The sequence below is a fragment of the Barbus barbus genome, assembly GCF_936440315.1.
Source record: "Barbus barbus genome assembly, chromosome: 32".
NCBI lineage: Eukaryota > Metazoa > Chordata > Actinopteri > Cypriniformes > Cyprinidae > Barbus > Barbus barbus.
In genome coordinates, this window is record NC_136760.1 from 18005784 (window position 1) to 18025288 (window position 19505).

At 37.3% G+C, this 19505-nt stretch overlaps 1 protein-coding gene across 1 annotated transcript; it reads left to right on the forward strand.

Annotated features, from left to right (window-relative positions):
- The first annotated feature begins 650 nt into the window (after window positions 1-650).
- Window positions 651-12856, forward strand: LOC306852557 (dual specificity protein phosphatase 3-like). The gene is made up of 3 exons (XM_079389480.1): window positions 651-986; window positions 6362-6588; window positions 9138-12856. Exons 1-3 carry the CDS (start codon window positions 820-822, stop codon window positions 9344-9346), a joined length of 603 nt encoding a protein of 200 aa, XP_079245606.1. The 5' UTR covers window positions 651-819; the 3' UTR covers window positions 9347-12856.
- Window positions 12857-19505: the final 6649 nt, after the last annotated feature.

Below are 19505 nucleotides of genomic sequence, written 5' to 3' on the forward strand. Positions count from 1 at the left end.
AGGCTATATATACACTGACTATCTAAACAAAAACAATATTTTTGTTTAACTATTAATAAATAAAAACTAGTCCATTTGTAATATAAGCCAAATTTGACGAACAAAACAATTATGACTTTTCACACTTGGCAAGAATCCACAACCACTTTCCTAAATGCTCATAGTTGTCTTGTTACTCCATCAGTTAATTTTCTTTCTGTGACACTTTTTGGACCAGATAACAAATTTTCCTAATGGGAGCTCTTGTAATTGGCTTGAAAGTGGGTCAAATTACACCTAATCACAGAGTTAAAATACAAGGGTTAAAAAACGAGAGAGAACTACTTTCAGTAAGCCTGCCTGTCATAACATCAATTAACACACAAATCTAGCTTTATATGAAGGGAGGGGTTGATGTTTGGGAATACACTAGTGTTACTAGATCAATGAGCGTTACAAAACGGATTGCTTGTATATAATGAGCGTTACAGACACGTTTACGCACAACATGAACACGTGAAATGCTGTCTAACCTGTCAGAAATGTGAATGGATTCGATGAGAGAGAAAGAGAGAGAGTGATGTTTCCTTTAAAGCAGCTCTCAATGATTTGTGTATCGGTGCGTTGTCGCCATCTTCTGCCAGTTCTGTTACCGACCTCACCGGAGCATCACATCAGACCGCCGGTGGGCGAGTCCCGGGTGTGTCTGCCTGCCTGCGTTCAGGAGAGCACGCTAACAACACTGAGTTGGGAGGGAAATAAAATGCTAGGGAATCGAAAGCCGTGACATCTTCATCACTAGACACTTGTTGTTTTTTGCTTTTGGGGGAGGACTGAAGCATGAAGAAACATCACAGCCCCGCGAAGGGACCACTGGAAGTCACCGTACCAGACACCGAGGCGACCATACAACAACTCAACAAGCTGCTGTCCAACGGCAGCGGTTTCTACAGCCTCCCAGCACAACATTTCAACGAGGTCTTTCCCAGGATTTACATCGGCAATGCGTAAGTTCAGCGATCTTATGGAGACTTGGGTGCTTCTGATGGCAGGAAAACACTGACAGGTAGCTGCTTTCAAATGCTGGATAAATGTGTTGATTGTGGCACAGGCAATTGATCTGTATAGATAACTAAACCCTGTCAGTGAATATTGACTGAATCTTTTCAATCAGTGTTCAGGTGCAAAACAACAAACCTGTGAATGGAGCATGTCAGCTCTCCGCCAACGAGAACAATCACGAAGCCACAGGAGATTTTGCTAACCTTTAAACATTGAGTCAGACTGCAAGAGAAGCTGCTTTTCTCCTCTCCTCTATCAGTGCCATCTTGATCTCTCTGAGATCACTGGTTACAAAATCGCTTCAGTTAGACCTCAGTCACGTGTTTCTTTTTATTAAACCTTACTAATACACATTAATTGCACATTTCCTCTATCATACAAAGAGAAGACGACCTCAAGGGGGTTTAACCAGTCATTTGTTTTCACGATGCGCTGATTAAAATCCCTGTCGATTCAACAGCACCGTTCCTAAAAATATGACTTAAATTATGTGCTAAAAATATGCAATTGTGTAATTGTGACCTTTTACTCAGAATCCTTTGTTTACAACTTCCCAGTGTGACAAGTTCGCTGTCTTCACTATTTAATCCAAAAGTCTATAAAGGCAGTCAGATTACATTAGCCTATTATTTTCATGTTTCAAAATTTGCATCAGGTTCATGATTACAGCTAGTTAGTGATTTTTTTCCTGGAATAGCCTACATTTGTAAAGTAACACGCACGGGTATTGCTTTTACATATGAATTGTTTTTGGTGCAGTAAAATTAAATAAGTGAAATCAGTAAATACAATTCTCAGAGATGGTTTGCAAAAACTTGAGAAAGATCAAAGATACTCAGAAACAAAATCTGTCATCATGACAACAGTCTGTTTAGTTCTCTAAAATATTTGTTTCCCAGGTAGTTTGTGGCTAATATGAATGATAAAAAGGAGAAATGTTTTTGTTTTAATTGCAATAGACCAATATACTAGCAAGGTTTGTAAACTGCTCAATATTTGGCCATTTTGAGATTATCAACATTAGCTAAAGCCTGATTGGCAGATCAACAGAAGTATTATCTCCCATTGTGTTATTTCAAACATGCGGTTGAGTGGATAATGCACAATTTTGGTTTTCAAATATTTTAAGCAGATATCAAGTAAATATTCAATTTAAAATATTTATTAAATTTCAGAGTATAATCTTTAGTTCTATGATGAAACTCTGTCTGTTGACATCGAATTGTTGGTGTATTGTGTTATGCTTTAATTTTCATTTCTGAAACTTGTAAGCAGCAAATCTCCCTCTACTTTCATAAACACACCAGTTGGAGATGGACTATTTATATATATATGACTATATATGAGTGGACTATATATGAGTGACTGTTCCCTGGTATCATTTATTTCTTTAATAAATCAGCTCACATAAGCATTGTTGTATTGGATAACTATAGAACAAGCTCATTATCTCTTTGTAACTACAAATCAATTTGAGCATAAAACCACAGCCGGATGTGCCTGGCTTATCTGTGCTACTAAGAGCAGCAGGAATTTAGAATTTAGTAGATATTGACAAAACATTTTCACTGAGCTGCTAATGTCTGTATCTGCCCTGTATGTAGCTTCCAGATTTATTTATATTCAATTCTAATATGATAGAGATGTATATAAATAGTTTGTTTAAATCTAAGTACACCTTGCACACCAAAGTTATTTTTAATTTTTTTACACTATGCACAAAAGAGTACTTAATGCACTTGTATTATATTGCACAAAGGATTATATTAGGACTGATATTGCAAAAGAATTATGTTTGAAATGAGATGATCCCATCCATAATTACCCATCTAGATAAGATTGAATGTCCACATTGTGTTCAGCATGCACTGCACTGTTTTGTTTGTTCATATTCTTGCCAATACTACAGAGCACATTAATAAACTAAGTGCAGATATTAGAGCGTGCCAAACCTTTGGGATTATAATTCAGTTAGTGTTATGACTGTAGGATATGATCTAAACGATACTGTCTTTAGTAATACAAAGTCATTATGATTATACATAAAAGAGAAAATCCTAAAATTTTGCTAGTACTTGATTTGGACCATTTACCATATGTAAAGGTGCAGTATGGGGCAATGGGCCACTTTCTTCATAGCACACCTCTCTTTGTAAGACTTACATTAATAATGCATGTGAAGGGACTGCAGTGAACAGAGTGCAGGACAGGTGAACAAGATACAAAGCAAACACTTTCTCTCTCTGTCTCACTCTCACTCTCTCTCTCTCTCTCTCTCTCATGCACATGCATACACGCATGCATACACAAACACAGGGAGAAATATGACCACAATCTGCAAAGGCTCCATATAGACAGGATCTCAGTGGGGGAGAGTTTGAATTATAGGTGTTGGGCGGTGCATCTGAGTCCATCACTTCATCACCACTGAAGAGCCTATGCTGCTGGCAGAAACAGAGACTGATGGGCTGCTACATCCTCCAGTTATAAACCAAAAGGCCTGGAGACGGGATCTTTATTTAGGGGGTTCTTTTGAAACTGTGTAAATACAGTGTCTGTGAAAATGACGTATTATAATTATATTAGGTTATATATATATATATATATATATATATATATATATATATATATATATCATCCCATATGTACAGTCTTTCATCTACTGCATTCTCACAAGGGATGACGCTGAGAAGCGGACTAGAGAGACATAAAGAGGCTGGATTTTTAGGAGACAAAGATGAAAGGGTTCTAGGTGCTCAAGCAAAATAGAGACAATGCAACTACATGACAGAGCATTCTGCTCATCTCTTGTTTTCTCTCTCTGTGGACTCAAGAGTCCTATTTTGGGCACTATGCTGGACGCCTATGGCTCTTTGTATGCCTCTGGGCAGCAGCCAAGATTTCCTTGGTGTGTCTGTTCTGGTTTAGAACACTGCTGTCCCCAGGGACCCTCTGACATAGGCCGACATCTCTGCCAACTAAAAGCGGCTCCACAATTCACTCCAATCAATCTCAAACTAGACACAGCAGACCGATCCATAGCTGAGGCTTATGGGTGGGGTTGGCAGGGTCTTGGGTTTACTGGAACTACAAACTGAGAGCGTGCAGATTGTCACTGTTTGTTGGAAATGCATTGAACATTCTTGATAAACAGTTATATAATGCAACATAAGGGGTTATGTAACTATTTTGTCAAGAATGAATGATTACAAGGTATTTAGCAGTGAGAGAAAAGAACACAAGAAAAGTCATCAATTTTTAATATACCCTAAGAAATTTATTTGGGAATAATGCTCAATCTGAAATCTGATGGGAAAGCCTAAATATTTTCTATGAATTCATATGATGTGAATTGTTAAAAAAATAGAAAATAATTACTAATTGCTTTGAGATTTCTTGCTGCCAAAAATAAATGCAGACAATTTCCATGACACAGTTTACCATGCATTTTTTTTTTTTAATTATCACCGTATGTGCGAACAGGTCATCACTGAAAATGAACAACTTCAGGTTGATTTGTTAGATCACTGTCAGCAAACACCAATTGAGACAGGGTTGTAGTTGAGACCAGCTCATTTGAGACCAGAAGAGAGTTGAGTTCAGGTTAAAAATGAAAATTCTGTCATTAATTACTCTAATGGGACCCTAATGTCTTTCCAAACCCTTAAGACCTTCATTCTTCTTCTGAACATAAATTAAGATATTTTTGATGGAATCTGAGAGCTCTCTGACCCTCCGTAGACAGCAACGATATTACCACGATCAACGCACAGAAACGTAGCAAGGACATCACTAAAATAGTCCATGTGACATCAGGGGTTCAGCCGTAATTTTACGAAGCTACGATATTACTTTTTGTGCACAACAAAAACAAATAACAATTTATTCAGCAATTCTTCTCCCTGAGTTACCGTCTTCTGCCATGCGCGAGCTGTCTACTGAACGTAAACACTGCTGATTTTACGTTGATTACATTCTTAGGTACTCTCCAAAATGGCGGAAGACAGTAACTCGAGGAGAAGAATTCTTCAATAAATTTTATTATTGCTTTCTTTGAGCACAAAAAGTATTCTCATAGCTTCGTAAAATTACGGTTGAACCCCTGATGTTACATAGACTATTGTACTGATGTCCTTGCTACATTTCTGTGCGTTGATCATTATAATATCCTTGCTGTCTATGGAGCATCAGAGAGCTCTCAGATTCCATCAAAAATATCTTAATTTGTGTTCTGAAGATAAACGAAGGTCTTGTGGGATTGCAACGACATGAGGGTGAGTAATTAATGACAGAATTTTCATTTTTGGGTGAACTAACCCTTTAAAGTGCCCCTATTATGGATTTTTGAAAATGACCTTTCATGCAGTGTGTAACACAGCTCTAAGTGAATGAGAACGTCCTGCAAAGTTTTAAATCTGAAAATGCACCGTGTATAAAGTTATTGTCTCGCAAAAGAAAGAGTCGACTCTGAATCATTGAAACGAGTCATTTTTAAAATGAATCCCAAGCCGTTTCATGTTCACCTCAACATGAATCATTAGCATATTGCCCGCCCACTTGTTGGTCTTTTCGCATTGGTCTGAATGAAAATTTTGGAGCGGTAAAAATAGCGATTTCCCCAGTAACGGCTGTACACCAAGCAGCACTGAGCTCACAAACGCTGCTTTATCAGGCATAACAATCACCGCAGATTAGCATTACGCAAAGGAACGGTTTGTAAAAATGAATCGTTGAGCGAATCAGTCGTTGAGGTAAAAATAAATGCATATTATAAGACAATGAAAATGTTTTTTGACACTGCATGCATGTCAACCTGTTGTTGGAGACTCCCAAAACCAAAATAGGAACCTTTCATTACCCATAATAGGGGCACTTTAAGACCGAGTCCACATGTTCTATGACGAGACCAAGACCAAAACAAATATTGCGTTGGACTCAAGAAACATGGCCATATTATCATGGTCTTGGTTTTATTGACTCCGACTCAACACTCTTCTGTCTCAGTCTTGAGCTGTTCTTGCCTACAACACTGCCTTTAAGGGACAGTTCATCCCAAAATGAAAATCTTTTCATCATCTACTCACCTTTAAGTTGTTCCAAACCTGTAGGAGTTTCTTTCTTCTGTTGACCACGAAAGAAGATATTTTGAAAAATGTCAGTAATCAAAACAGTTGATGGTAGCTAAATGGATTGGAACAAGTGTGTAGGGTGAGTAAATAACAGAATTTAAATTTTTGGGTGAACTGTCTCCTTAAGTTATAACAAAATTGGTTTGTTTGGTTCAGGTGAGTGTCACACGTGCTGTGCTTCTGCTCCCCAGGTTTGTGGCCCAGAATGTGATGCGTCTGCAGCGGCTGGGTGTGACACACATACTGAATGTCGCAGAGGGAAACTCTTTCATGCATGTGAACACCAACGCAGAGTTCTACGCAGGAACTGGGATCACGTACCATGGCATACAGGCCAATGACACTGAGCAATTCAACATCAGTGCCTTCTTTGAGGAAGCAGCAGACTTCATTGATAAGGCTCTGGCACATGGAAAAGGTCAGCTGCTCGTGCTTCTCTTTTTGTAAATGCTTTTGTTTCTTATCAAATACCCACTTTAGACCTACATAAACTGATTGTAAAGAAAACATTTTCCATTCACCGACAAGACTATCCCATGATATTACAGAAATGTTGTTTAGTCCATTTGACACAGATTCTTGATAAATCATGAAGTATGAAGCCAGCGATGTCTTTGCGGAGTTAGAATGCAAAGTATTCTGTGGCGTTCATAACTTGACCTTTCTTTAACAAACCAAGTTACTTATTTTTTCCTTATGCGTTCTTTTTTCATCACTTTGTTTTAATGCTTAGCTTGCACAAACAACAAACAAAAGTCAGGACAGAAAACAATGAAAGGAAAAATACAGTGGATTTATTGAATTGTTACTGTATATGTATCCACGGACAAGAATGTATCCCAAAGTGGATCTGGTAGTCCCTACACACAGATTTTATCCCTAGATATCTCACACCAGTCGTTTTAATTGGTGCATTCAAACCCATCTTTTATGGCATGGATTTTATGCCACCTCTAACACAGGGGAGCAATTATAAAGCATCTTAATTGCAAGTCATCTTGGCAGCAGGAGCCCAGTAGGCGGTAAATCAGACGCCAAACCTGGGTCCAGGGAGGACACTAATCTTTTCACTGAGAGCTTAAGCTGAAACAAAACCTCTAGAATATATGCTGCCACTTCGTAGCCCGGCTGAGCTCAGCTGTAACATTTGAGACAGCCGTGCTTACAGTGGGCTTGATGTCATCTGGTGAATTTGCTGGCTGAATCACAATGAGCAGTGGGAGGGATGAAGGTCTGAGTGCTCCCGCTGCTTCTGAGTCACACTGAATCTATTTAAAAAATATGCTCTGCACAGGGGTGGGTCTCGATGGCTGAGTTGTCGTCTAGGTTTAGATTTGTTCTTGTTTTAAGGTGTACTGTAGGTCTAGCAACAGTGCATTGCAGAGGATTGATGTGCTATTCAGTTACGTGAGCACATAAAAAAAAAATCAGTATTCTTGCTTTACCCATATATACTACGGTGAACCTAAAATAACTATTGCGAGTAGTTGGTTTGAATTTTGTGGGGTTTCAGGTTTACATCATTCATCATCCTTGATGTTAAAAAGATGGTGATAGAGAGGCCAAAGTTCAGAGAGCCGTTATCCTTAGGGGCCATTCACGCAGAATTTAAGGTTTTGTGCTTAAAGGGTTCGTTCATCCAAAAATGAAATTTGTCATTAATTCTGCATCAGAACACCAGCTCCTGTGTCACCATTGTAGAATTAAGTTGTTATTTTTGTTTTCTTTGTGCACAAGAAGTATTCTCGTAGCTTCATAACATTACAGTTGAACCACTAATGTCACATGGACTATTTTAAAAATGTCCTTACTACCTTTCTGGGCCTTGAACATGGTAGTTGCGTTGCTGTCTATGCAGGGTCAGAAACCTCTCGGATTTCATCAAAAATATCTTAATTTGTGTTCCGAAGATGAACGAAGGTCTTATGGGTTCGCAACAAGAAGTTGAGTAATTCATGACAGAACTTCAAAAGATGTAAGACTGAAGTGCTATGGTAACATCCTATGTGAACATAAAACATTAAGGATGTCCTGTATAATTGTGTAAGAAACCAACTAGCCGGCTGATTTAAAAAATACGGAGTGTCTATTTACATTAGTGCAAATAACCCACCTTGTTGGCAGAAGCAATTTACACTAACTCTGGCCACCAATGTGTGATTGGGATAATCAACACTACAAAAGATCATCGTCTAATAATAGCTCCAGTGGCATTGATGGTAAAGCATGTGCATTTATTTTCAATAAAAACGAAGGAAATAATCCAAAAGTTGAAAATAAACTATAGGTGCAACTATAGGTTAGGGTATAGGTGCAGGGAGGGCTTTAATTTCCCAATAAGGTGGCATCCATTTATAATTTGAATTAAAATTATAATTTAAACTCAAATACTTTATTATTGCATTCTGTTTTATAATGTACTACAATGCTGAGGTGCAGATAATTGCCACTATTTGCAATAAGTAGTATAAATAGCAGAAAATCCTGCTATTTTAACAGTGTAAATAGCATCTATCGCTAAGAAAATATGCTATTTACACAGTGCAAATAGCTGCTTCCTTAAAAATATGTAGTTTTGCATAGCCGTAAGCCGTAGCTCTGCATTGATCTACAGGGAGCTGAGATTTAAGAATCAATGAAGGTTATCTCCTTGACATATAAACAGCACAAAGACTCACAGGAAAACGTAAGTAAGCGTTTGGAGGAGGTATCAGGTTTCAGATCCTCTGCTGCATCTGCCAAATAAGCACAGCAGAGGCTTGCAAGGTGAATTCCTTCAGGAGAGTAGGCTGGTCAATAATGTATGTGTGTGGTTGCATGTTTGGAGGGGAATTGGTCTGAAGGTTGATTTGAGACGGTTCACGATGAGCTGATGTTGCGGCAGAAACCACATTTGTATCCTCAAAGGATGAGCTCTTCAGAGGTACTCCAAAACCAGCCTTTTAACCGTTCTTATTACTCTTCTAGGAAAGGTGTACGTTCACTGCCGTGAGGGCTACAGCCGTTCGCCCACTATTGTCATCGCTTACCTCATGCTCCGTCACAAGATGGATGTACGAGTTGCAACGGCTACAGTAAGACACAAGAGAGAGATCGGTCCGAATGATGGATTCCTGCGCCAGCTGTGCCAACTCAACGAAAACCTGGCAAAGGAGGGCAAGTTGAAGACCAAATGATAGAATGTGCTCTACCCCCACGCAGGCACATTGTCAAACTGGTGTGCACTATTTCCAGTCCAAGTATATTAACAGAATGTATGCATACATCCAGAGCATAAGCATGGAGATATACAAAGTGTATTCAAACACACTCTCACATACACACTCACACGAGGTGTTGTCAGTGTCCTGAATAATTACCCCTGCTTCCAGCTGGCTGGTAAAGGGACATTTACTGGCATATCTGAGTAATTAAGGCTGTAGAAAGAGCAAGGGCAGCATTTTATGTGTCATCACAACTGTTTTGTTTTTGCATCACTCCCCATGATAATTAGCTTCCGTTTTTTCACTAGGTACACCTAAAGCATTCCAGTACCCAACTGTTTATATATCTCACAAATTCAACTTTTGGAGCATATTAGCCCAATTGTCATCTGTAAAGTAGAGCACAATCATTCTATGGGTTCCGATTTGCCAGAAATACTGCGATTGCTCTTCCCATTTCTATTTGTATGAGGTAGAATATGATATTTAGGTATAAAAAAAGCACGTCGAATACACCTTTTAACCCATTTACAGACCTACAGCCAGATTTTTGATGGCTTTCCAGCATTTTAAATCAGGAGGACAAAACTGTTGTGTACCAGCACACACTCCATTCGCTCACTAAATTAACATTCCACTTTGTACCGGATGGTACAACCGTATGTTGTAGCTCGGATTCAACAGACACTACAAACTGGTTCAACCCGGTTCTATGCAGCAGTGATAATGCATCAGCCCCATTAGATCTCTTTACTCTGGAATCACTGCATCTCACTGCCAAGTCTCATGCCACATTTTGTCCATCACAAGATCACAGTCAGCCTTGACCAGAGACACGTCCAATAGATGGAGAGCCTCTGCCATGCCAGCTGCCTAATGATGTGCCCTTACACAAGGTTTGTTACCCAGAGGCCCAGTGCCCCTTCATACTGCTAGTTCAGAGACCGCAGGAAGCGTGTCAGTGACATCTGTGGAGTGTAGATCAGATTTTTAAGGGTAGCTGTTGAAATAGATTAGGTTTACTTCGGGCTCAGCTTTGTCCTTAAAACAGAATCACTTTAGCACTGGAATTGACTCATTTTGCTGCATTGCTGGCTTGTTTCAGGTTTTAAAGGGGTCATATGTATGTATTTTTATAATTTAATTATTTCCCCCGAGGTCCACTTATAACGTTAATCCAATTAAGCAGGCCGTTATTGCTGCTGTGCCTTTAAGACTTCTATGTAAGCATCCTTTTTGAAGGGAAGGAAGTTACATTGACAAGTAACTGATAGTTGTCGGTATAGTTTATGCTGTCCATCGTTCAGTTACAGCATCATTGCGGCAGATTCACAAAAAGGTCTGCACTGAAATGTACTGTTCAAACCATTCAGATCAGACTTTAACAGCAGAACTTTCCCACATTTTACTCTTATCATTAGTTATTCAGTTTTGGAATAATAGTATCCTTCCTACTTATGGGCCCTAAATATGGGCGGTCGAATGTTAAAGTATCCACATTTTTGACGTCAAAAATTTCAGTATGTAATGTCAGTATGTAAATGTGCTTTTTGGACTGGGGAGGAAATTTTGATTTCTTAAAGTTAACCCAAAAATGAGATTTCTCATATGACCTCTTTAAAGGAGAACCAGCATCACTTCATTTGGAATAAGTGCATGCAAAAGTTTCAAACACGTAGCTTTTTGAATTAGTCTAATTTCTCTTGTCAAATTTGATTGATCTAATATTAATAGCCCCTGGGCCTCTACATTTTATTATTACTGAAGGAAAATACTATAGTACAAATCGTAGGCTAGATTATAACACAAAGCACTAATTATGCCTCTTTTTTTATATTTCTATATTCCAGATATATACATACACACACACACTTGTATATACATATTTAGACGTTGACATATATGAATGTATTATCTGTCCATAATATTTGTGTATGACCAGTATCTATTACCAATAGAAATATCTAATATATTGTAGTCAACATCCACTTTATTTTGAAACGCCTTGAATGCCATGGCACATTTACACAAAAACACCATGTTTAGTTTCATACACCCAGTTGTTTCAATATTATCCAGTTTTTCTTTTCGCTGTGATGGAGAGTGGTGTATTTTGCTTATTTTATCATTTATATTGTATTAGAGGATCAAAGTCTGTTTTCACAGGTAACAAAAATTTTGTTTTTTTTTGTCTTACATTTAAAATTGACAGATACCTATATGTATGAAAGCATTCAATCTATAAACATTCCTTTAATATAATCTGGAGACCTAGGCTTTATACAACCTAATCAACTGTAGCTTTTGGAAACCTGTGTGCCGTCACAAAAACCGTGAACCAATGAGGATGGTCTGTGCCAATGGCAAGCAACCTATGGGAGTTTATCAGTCATTAAAACTGAACTGAAATCTTCCTGTGCTTTCAGAGATTTTAGCAGCAACTTTTAACCTCAAAAAGCAACAACAACACATTTTGAATACGCATATTTATAAATTTCAACATAAAGATGTGTTTGCTGGCTCTGTTGGCTGCAAGGCTTCAGAAGATGAAGGAACACACCCTTTTCTGAACTGGATCTGTGGAAGGAGAAACACTGCCATCTGCTGTTGATAACCCATGTGGTTTGCACAAACTTGCCTGCTATGTATTGCCTTTTATTCATATGTATCCAATTGTATCAGTGTATAGCAATTGTAAACAATGTAATTATACAGGGAAGATTAAATGAAAATGGTTGTACCACTATATGGGTTAAAGATGTCATTAGTATATAATATACGTATAACAATGAATCACAATGCTGCTTGGTCATTTTGTATTTGTCTCAATGTGATATTTTTGTTTTTATTTTAATAACACAAACTAAGGTGTCTAAAGTGGTGCATTTTTGCTTCTTTGTTTTGTTCATGTGTATAAGCACATAGTTGCATTCATGTGCACACACACTTGGTCAAACAACGCTGACTATGTAACTCTATATCGTCTATGTGCCGTCTCTAACTCCTGTATGCTTTGTGTTGTTGCTGTAATGTGATATTGTAAATGATTGACCACTTGTTTGTTGTAAAGGACACGGAAACCTCAGCAGTTGCAAATTTGGCAGGAGGGTTTGGCACAAATGTTCAAACTCTCAAATTATGTTTTGCATTTTGAGTTCGGGAGTTGCTTGATGTGACTAAACAACAGACTTATGGTTTCGTTTTAATCAGACTTCATCAGGAAAAGAATTACAGATTGCTTGAAGTGGAGGTCAAATGAATGCATTCACATGACACAGGCTGTCTAAACATCCCACCTTAAAGCCTTATCCTGAAGATGGATTATATCTTTTTGATTCATGTCTTCACTTCACAAAGCAAGGTGTACAGCTTCTACAGACACTTTGTTGAAGTGCACTTGATTAAATCAGTTATTTTTCTTACATTGAAAAATGTTCTTTTGTTTTATGATGTCTGAAAATAAATCGCAAAAATTCAAATGTGCTTTTTTTTCCCTTTAAAGTTTTATTCTTCTAGTTAAGTGAGTCCCAACTGGGTGAATGCATTGTTAAACCCATAAAACTGAAGTGACAAATTAATATAAAATATTAGGGTGAATATAAGGGTGATATAAAGAGTTAGGATGCTAAAAAATATTATTGTCAATTTGTGTGTGTGAGTGTGTGTGTATATATATACACTACTGTTCAAAGGTTTGGGATCAGTAAGATTTTGTGTTTCAATTTTAGGTTTTACTATCCTTGTGGGGACACAATAAACAAGTACACACACACACACACAACGTTTTAACATCAAATAGTATCCTCAACCTTGCTAACACATTATTTTCTCCATTCTTTTTCTCGTATTGCCTTTTCAAACTCCAAAGCCTGAAAAAACAACTTTAATATTGCATTTCATTGTTTCATATTACTCAATGCAATAATACATTATTTTTGCATTTCCTCCTAGAGCATGAGATGAACTCATTTCTCATGTACATGGGTAGTTTGCATGACAGTACCCTTTTAGTTCTCCTTGTGTTTTGCAAGCAGTCCGTGTCTGTGGGCCTCTGCGGTCTTTGATTACAACAGAACGGGGCATATGAAAAAGCGCTCACAACAGCCCCTAATTACTCCTGTTAGGTAACAGAGATAAGTAGGGTTACGTTCAGCTGTGAACATACTTTTTTGACTTGCCTCAGCAAATCTACAAAGACTGAGCAAATGAATGACTTCACTACATCCACAACTAGATTTAATGTGCATGGCATCATGTTTTACTGCATGTTATATATTTGTTGAAGAGATCATTATAAAATATGAGAGCAGGGTTAAGGTTTTGGGTCAGCATGTGTGAACATTTATGCAGTTATGGATATGTATGTATATTATTTATGCACTATGTTTATTCATAAATTAGAAACATATCCGAAAGATGCTTTATGGTATATAGTCTGCCTCCAACAGATGGAGACAAACGCTTCCATAAATCTGTCTCCCTCTTGGGTCCTGTGCTCCTTGTACCATGACTTGCACACTAACATACTTTCTTTTAACACAAATACACTCATATCCAATACTCCGTCACAGAATCACAAAGGACAATTTTAAATGCGAATGGTCTTTGAGGTCCTTTAGCATTTGTTCTGTGCACCTGGGATGACCAGCTCAGACTTCATGTATCCACAAGGATCACTGAAAACACTCAAATCAATTGGTCTGACACTAGGGCATATCTCTTTCCATGACCATGTGCACACAGCAATTACCCAAGCCCAGCTGTGGGGTCCTTTGAGAGAGCTGTCCAGGGGCTCCTCCCTGTCACACTCACAAACCATGCAGGACCACAGAGCAGGCTGGGATGTTCTCTAGTTTGTAATTAAATCACAGTGGTGGCCAAAATGATCAGAACACTAGTATTTTCACCAGCTAATAAATGGTTTTAAGTCAGTTATTTCTATCTTTTGCTGTAGTGTGTACATTTCCAAATATTTATTTAGCCATTATTTGTTATAAGCCAGTGAGATTTTTGTTTGCACAAGGAGTCTGACAACAGCCAGTGCTCCACACAGAGATCTGATCTCATCATCATCCAGTCTGTCTGGAATGACATGAAGAAACAGAACAAACTGGAGACAGACTAAATCCAGAAGAACTGTGGCAACGTCTCCAAGATGCTTCAAGAGACCCACTTGCAAAGCTACAGTGCTGTTAAAAGTTTTAGGCACTTGTGTAAAAATGCTGTAATATGTGGATGCTGTCAAAACTAATGTCATAAATAGATTTTCTTTATCAATTAACTTCTATAAACTAAATTAAATCAACACTTTAAAGCAGCTTTTGCTCTAGGTGCACTTGAGCATAGCTTTGCAGGTAGGTTTCTTGAAGCATCAGCAACAGCTATCAGTGCCAACAATTGTTTTGTTTGTTTGTTTATTTTTAAATTTAAATGAAAATAATTACATTATTTTTTAAGGTCCATGCATGCATATATATTAGTGCTGTCAAACGATTAATCATGATTAATTGCATACAAAATAAAAGTTTTTGTTTGCATAATATATGTGTGTATTCTGTGTATATTTATTATGTATATGTAAATACACACACATATAGTACATTTAAAAAAATATTTACATGCATTTACATATTCATACATTTCTATATTCATATAATTTATATATTTTTCTGAAATATATCATGCATGTGTGTGTATTTATATATACATAATAAATATACACAGCACACATATATCATGTAAACAAAAACTTATTTTGGATTTGATTAATCTTTTGACAGCACTAATATATATATATACACATGATTTTTTAATATAAAATGTTAAATGTAATTTTTATATATAGATATGGTATGATATGAATTAATAAATAATTTATTGTTTTATATTTTTACAAATATTGCAGGACAGAATTTGTAATAATGAAAACCTGAATGTTGAATGTTGTTCAGTTGGGCTTGACTAAATTCCAGATAATTTAGGAGCTCAATTTTAGTAACAACGACTCTTTTGAAATCTCATTATTAATGGCACTTCTCGTGAAGGTTATCCCCCCTTTTCTTTGTCGTCTTCATTAATGACTGGCTTAAATGAAAAGCATATGATGTTTCCCTTTTTCAACTTTTTTTGTCCCATTTCACTGCGTGCTCCCATAATGAAAACTTCAGAAAAAAGGAACATCTGTGAAGCAGCACTAATTATTGGGAAATATGGGAGAGAACATTCTTGGAATGGATGGGCTTCAGATCCTCTTCCAAGCACTTGTGCCCGCAGTGATGTTGCTCGTTTCATCTTCCTGCACTCTGCTGTTGTGTCGTTCCTGCGGGGCCTTGCCAAGTGGGTCTGATATCTATTAAAGAACTGTCATGTAAAGAACAGCAGAATATGGCTCCATGGCTCCTAAGGGTCCAAGTCAGATTGCTGGTGAGATACTGGCGGGAGTGTTTGATTTGGAAGCAAGTTAAAGCTGGATGCACTATTTCTTTTATTTTTCCCAAGGCATTGTTTGATTTAAGTTGTGAAATATGCACACGGCACTTGTTCGTAGTCATGTAGAACAACAAATTGGACATATCTAAAGCACAACTTCATTATTGTGGGAGATCAACCGTAATGATCTCTAATTAGCCACAGACACAAAAACCACATGAAAAAGGATCTTCATCTGCGTTATTGATGCACAAATGCAGCCAGAGCTAAGATACAAAAGAGAAACATGAGTTAATGAAGAACAGGCTTCACAGTTGACCCTTATTTGCAAGGTCAGGTTTTAATCCATTTGCTAGTTTTGGATGACACTGAAGTCTCGATATGGGTGCCAGAGATCCAAAGTAGCAAAAATAAGCAACACAATAAGCTCTAAACAGAGTAACACTAAAATGGATCTGTGGCATGTGTTTAGTCTAACACTATGTATTCCTCAGAAATAACAATTTGTGCATAAATAAAAAGCTAGGTATGCTGACAACAAAAACGACCTTTTAGAGTGACCTCTGACTTAAAGGAAACCAAAGAGAAGAAGGTTGTAACAATATATCAGTGGGACAAAGTAGGATTTACGTACACGTCTGTTGTCTTTGGCAGTCCATAACAAATCGACAGCATTGACAAAAACAGACGGAAGGAAAGTCCACACTGTGAGGTGTCTGAAACCTGTCCCTTCCCAAAGCAGGTTTATTTTCTCAGCACAGTTTCTTCAGTGTGGGTGGCCAGTGGGAATATCTTTCCTTCTACTCCATCATCAGCTACGTTCACATGACAACCAGTGGCATGACCCTGTTTATTAGTCCTGCTTATAATTAGTCTTTATTGGATTAGATACCAGAGAGCAAGATTATTTTCACATGCTTGTTATCTGGTTTTATTGAGCCCATAAAAAGCAAACTTGTGGAGCTTTTTGAAACATGCTCTTGAAATAACTTCCTTTTTTCCCTCCCTCTCTTAGAACTCAAATAAATTCCTGCATGCTCAGCAGCTGAGCCTTTTTATATGTTCATGGGTAGTTAACACACCTTTCTCAAGCATTCTGGGAAATGATGACGCTCTATTGGAAAAGCACATCATTGTGTGTTTCCACATACACTCAGAGACACTTTCACTAAGAAAAGTAACACCCAGTGAATGAGTGATTCATGTACTATGAAAACTGCTTTCGGCTCTTACAAAAATGTACGACTCTTTGTTTAACACACTAAATTGTAACATCTTGCGGAATCAAATTTTACACGCTCTACTTTCATTATGGCAACAAAAGCACACAAGAAACAATGTTTGCCTAAAAATGCAGAAATTTTATTGCTGAAAATTTCCTTTCCGTCAGGGCAACCATGTAGATGCATTTGTTTATTCATCAGAACCAATTTGGAGAAATGTTGCATTACATCACTTGCTAACCAATGGCTCCTCTGCAGTGAATGGGTGCCATCAGAATGACAGTCCAAACAGCTGATAAAAACATCACAATAATCCACAAGTAATCCACACAACCACAATCCATCAATTAACATCTTGTGAACAGAAATCAACTTCCATTTGTAATTACAAAGTTCCATTATTAAGATGTTTTAACTTTCACTCCAGTGAAAAAGTCTTATCTGAATCAGTAGAGAAATATGCAGCCATCAAGCACATTTACAAGCGAAAACAGTCCATACCAGTTCGAAACAAATGTTGGATTTTGATGTGAGAGAAAAACGGGGGATGGACTTTTTCACTGGAGGAAGCGCTATTATATGGATAGAGGACTCATATTTTAATGGTTTAATGCCTTAATGATAGACTCTATTCATACTCATTTACATCTTGGATGGCTGGAGGGTGAGTACATTTTCTCTTTTGGGTGAACTATTCCTTTAAGATTAAACAAACATTGTATCAATAATCACACAGTGTAAATTACAATGCCAAATCATTAGAGAATTTCAAGACGTGTTGTTGTTCTGCAAAATCACACTTCCAGTAATCCTGGACCAGATTTGATTAAAAACAAGCAATCTGGATTGTAACAAAGTGAATCGGAGAACAATGACGCACAATATTTCTCAATAAGGTTCTCTCATAACTACTAAAGTTGGAGCCTTTCTCCCAAAAATCTCATTTGTTCATAACCCCATCAGAATGAGTTTAATAGCTTATAGCTAAAGCTTTTTTTCCTCAGCATACTAGCTGCGACTGCACTGCCACCCTGTGTGCTTATAGGAATCATCAATGCATAAATGGACTGAATAATATGCTAGGTGATCAGTGTTTACAAATGCACTTGTGGGAGCACTCTACATCGAGCGGTTAACACATGGACCCAGTGGTCAGCAAGGTTTGCACTGTGAAACCACAGCTGAGGTTTTGACTGCTCTTCAACTCAAATGAACTCTTTAAAACATGATTTAGACTTGGAAGTGCTTTCAGTATGATTCAGCTAGTCATGGTTTATTTAAACATCTAATGTGCTTCTTGTTCTGTAAAATTTTCAGACTATTGTTTTTTCAGCATGAATAATGTGCTAATAATGACAAATGCAAATGTCTTGGCTGATTGAGAAGTGAAGTATTACTGTAAGCTTATATGTTCATGAGCTGCAGGGGAGCTGTACTTTATAAATCATGGATAAAAATGGATCCATCATTTATTTCTTCTTCTGTAACATTGCACAGATGCCTCATTTATAATAATATTTGTAAGGACTGTATTTCTAAATGAGACATCAGTCCCAAGGACAGCTTAAAATAGTGTAAATCTACATTTGAATAAAGAAATCGCTGATGTTTTGATGCAAAACGGCTCCATTTACCACTTATTATATGGATGTGTCCTCTTGGCAGACTTTGTGAAATGTTATTATGACTACATCCCTCAGAGTATCCCCTAATCTGTTTGCTGACTCTAGTTCTGTGTGAAAAATGACCCTGATTATCGCAGATACAAGATAATTTTCCCACTTTATTATTACACATGTACGGAATTTTAAATAAACGTGGAAATGTGGCACCAAAAAGTATTTGGACACTTAAGAATTTGTAGATGGACGCAATAGCAATAGATGTTGTTATACAGTGTGTGTGTGTGTGTGTGTGTGTATATATATATATATATATATATATATATATATATATATATATATATATAAAACCATAAGGTACAATATACTGTATTATTGTATAACTACTGTATATAATACATTTTTAAAGATATAACCATGAATCGGTGGGCAAAAAATTATTAGCAGGGACAAGAACACTTTGTTTTTGCAAGAGTAACATTTCTACTCAACTTTGACCCAGTTCCATCTTATCTGAAAACTTTTAATGCTCAGCTGCAAGTCAGTATGTTTGCATTTCATATATATTGAGTTCAGTCCTGTGAGTACAGATGAGATAAATGCTTTGTTTATGTGGCTTTGACATTGTGTTACCTTTTTTTCTTCTTTATAAAAATATATTTTGCTGGCAGCCCTTGTAAATCTGGAACACATCGAAGTGTTATTTATGCTCAAGCTGCTATCTTGATAAAGCATGCCTGGAGACTGTGTTTTCTGTGCACAAACCCAAAGAGATATAAAAACAGCCAGTGAATGACAGGGAAAGAACATAGGCTACAATCAAGACTAGGCCTGTGGTGGACATTGTGATCTTCATGA

Coding starts and splice junctions, on each gene's coding strand:
- LOC306852557 (XM_079389480.1), top strand. CDS start 820: ATGAAGAAACATCACAGCCCCGCGAAGGGACCACTGGAAGTCACCGTA. Junction 987..6,361: donor AGGATTTACATCGGCAATGC/GTAAGTTCAGCG, acceptor TCTGCTCCCCAG/GTTTGTGGCCCAGAATGTGA. Junction 6,589..9,137: donor GGCTCTGGCACATGGAAAAG/GTCAGCTGCTCG, acceptor TTACTCTTCTAG/GAAAGGTGTACGTTCACTGC.